The sequence below is a fragment of the Pundamilia nyererei genome, unplaced genomic scaffold (assembly GCF_000239375.1).
Source record: "Pundamilia nyererei isolate P.nyererei 1_Seehausen unplaced genomic scaffold, PunNye1.0 scaffold00023, whole genome shotgun sequence".
Classification (NCBI taxonomy): Eukaryota; Metazoa; Chordata; class Actinopteri; order Cichliformes; family Cichlidae; genus Pundamilia; species Pundamilia nyererei.
Window position 1 is genome coordinate 847,777 of NW_005187424.1, and position 2,009 is coordinate 849,785.

Below are 2,009 nucleotides of genomic sequence, written 5' to 3' on the forward strand. Positions count from 1 at the left end.
GAGAGAGAGAGAGAGAGAAAGAGAGAGAGGGGGGGGGAGAGTGAGACAGAGGAAGATGGATGCACGCATGCATACTGTACTCGTGCGTAAACGTGCGTAAAGCCAAAAGTGTCTGAGCAGACTCGGTTTGGTTTGGAGTCTGTCTGTTTATGACAGACAGCGCTTCTCTTTTGTTTATCACACAATGTATGTTTATATTACTGTGCATTGTAGCATCAATCAAAATATAGATCTCTCTAAACATTTAACACCTCAACTGTCATGATGAACTTTTACTCGATACAATCGACTAATAACTTCTACTAATGTCTATTTGAGCTGCTATTGACAGTCTCGCCACATTGACTTCTAATTGATCCCTCCACATCACTCAGGCTGTCTCCTCACTCACCTGCAAGCCTCAGCGCTGACATCCGCTGGAACTCGGGCTCCTGGAGCCACTTCCACATCCTCCTGAACGTCTCTCGGCCTGACTTGAGTTTACTCCAAGGTTTAGGATTCCGCAGCAGGTCAGACAGAGTTCCCTGGGACCGACACAAGATCCTCTGAGCAAAGATGGCCTGGGGGATGCTGTAGCGCTTGAGCTCTGCTGTTATTCGCTGTGCCACCTCCTTGGTGTTTATCTCTTCCACCTGCCCTGACCCAGCACCTTGCCCGCCTCCCACCACCGTCTGCCTGTCTCGGTCTGAGAGCATGGATCCGTTTGCCTGAGAGTGCGGATGGCTGTGATGGTGTATACCGTTCAAGGATGTCATTAGCCCGCCCCCGTGACCCCCAAGACCGCGGGCCAAGTGCTCTTCACCCCTGGACAGCATGGCTGCGTGAGACTCGAACCCCCCCGAGGAGAGCATCTTGTCGTTGGAGAGGTGAGCTCCGGGACCGTAGGCGCTGAGAGTCTGCTGGGAGCTGTGCAAAGACCCGAGCCCGTTGGACAGGGGTGACAAGGGCTGCCCCATCCCGGACATATCTTTGGGGTAGTGGCCATAGAGGTTACTCATAGAGGCGAGGCTTCGGTCGTCTCTCATCAGGGTGAAGCTGCCGCTGACATTCCCAGCTGCAAGTCTCTGGTGTGCTGGATGGTGGTGAGCATGCGGGTGTGGATGGTGAAATTTCTCCGAGACCGTGGATATGGGGGGCAGGTGCTGTAGCGGCGTCAGCGTTGTGTAGGTGCTGCTCAGGCTCATCCCGGAGTCGCACGACATGGTCATAGCCGGATGCAGGGGGCCAGACAAAGCGTGGTCTGGGCGATAGTCCCCCGCTCCCTCCAGTATCGAGGCCATGCTGGACACCATGGCTGACCGCCCGTGCGACACCAAGTTCCGATGCGACGCCGACGACTGGCGCGCGTGCGGGGAGTTCATTAAGTCGCTGGTTTGATGGGAGTGAGATACACCGTGCAGATTTCCGATGTTTTCCATTGTCAGCTCCATCGTTGAAAGGATCTTTATTTCCACCCCTCGCGCCACTCTCTCGCTCTCCCTCTCTCTCCCACTCCCTCTGTCGCTCTATCTCGCGCTCCTTTCCAATAAATTTGAAACGATTTCAAAGCCAAGCCATTGATTGGAGTTGCCTCTCCGCAGTCAATCCAGCATGGTTTTAAAGGATCGGGTCCCGGCCGCCAAACAAACCGCTGCTCGGTGCGTGAAGGTGTCTGCGCCTGCCTGGTTTCTCTCCGCTGAGCACCTTCTACTATACCCAAAGCGCTGCTCGGCTCGCTGTGTGTATATTGACGTGCCCGCGCTCCTGTTAAAATGAGACCGAGCCTGAGCCTGTGCGCAAGTGCGCGCCCCCGTGGCCTATCCTCGCACTCGCGAACCCTGTCTGGGGCCAATTTGACGTCACTGGCCCCCGTGTCAGGGCTCGCTCGCGTTGTAAAGCGTGGACCCTCAAATCCTCGAAAAGATTGCGTTAGACGCGTTAGATAAAAGACAGAATGCGCAACATTTACACTCAGATGGATAAGAAGGACCCGCTCCTTGTTTTGTCTGATAAAAGTGTTTCACAGGCGC

At 54.8% G+C, this 2,009-nt stretch overlaps 1 protein-coding gene across 1 annotated transcript in view; it reads right to left on the minus strand.

Moving 5' to 3' along the window:
* The window catches only part of onecut3a (one cut homeobox 3a), a 15,375-nt gene extending 13,700 nt beyond the window's left edge, over window positions 1–1,675 (minus strand). The window contains exon 1 of the mRNA XM_005727097.2: window positions 392–1,675. Within this exon, the coding sequence (XP_005727154.1) occupies window positions 392–1,430 (1,039 nt within the window). The 5' untranslated portion in view covers window positions 1,431–1,675. The remainder of the gene's footprint in view (window positions 1–391) is intronic.
* Between the last annotated feature and the right edge of the window lie 334 nt (window positions 1,676–2,009).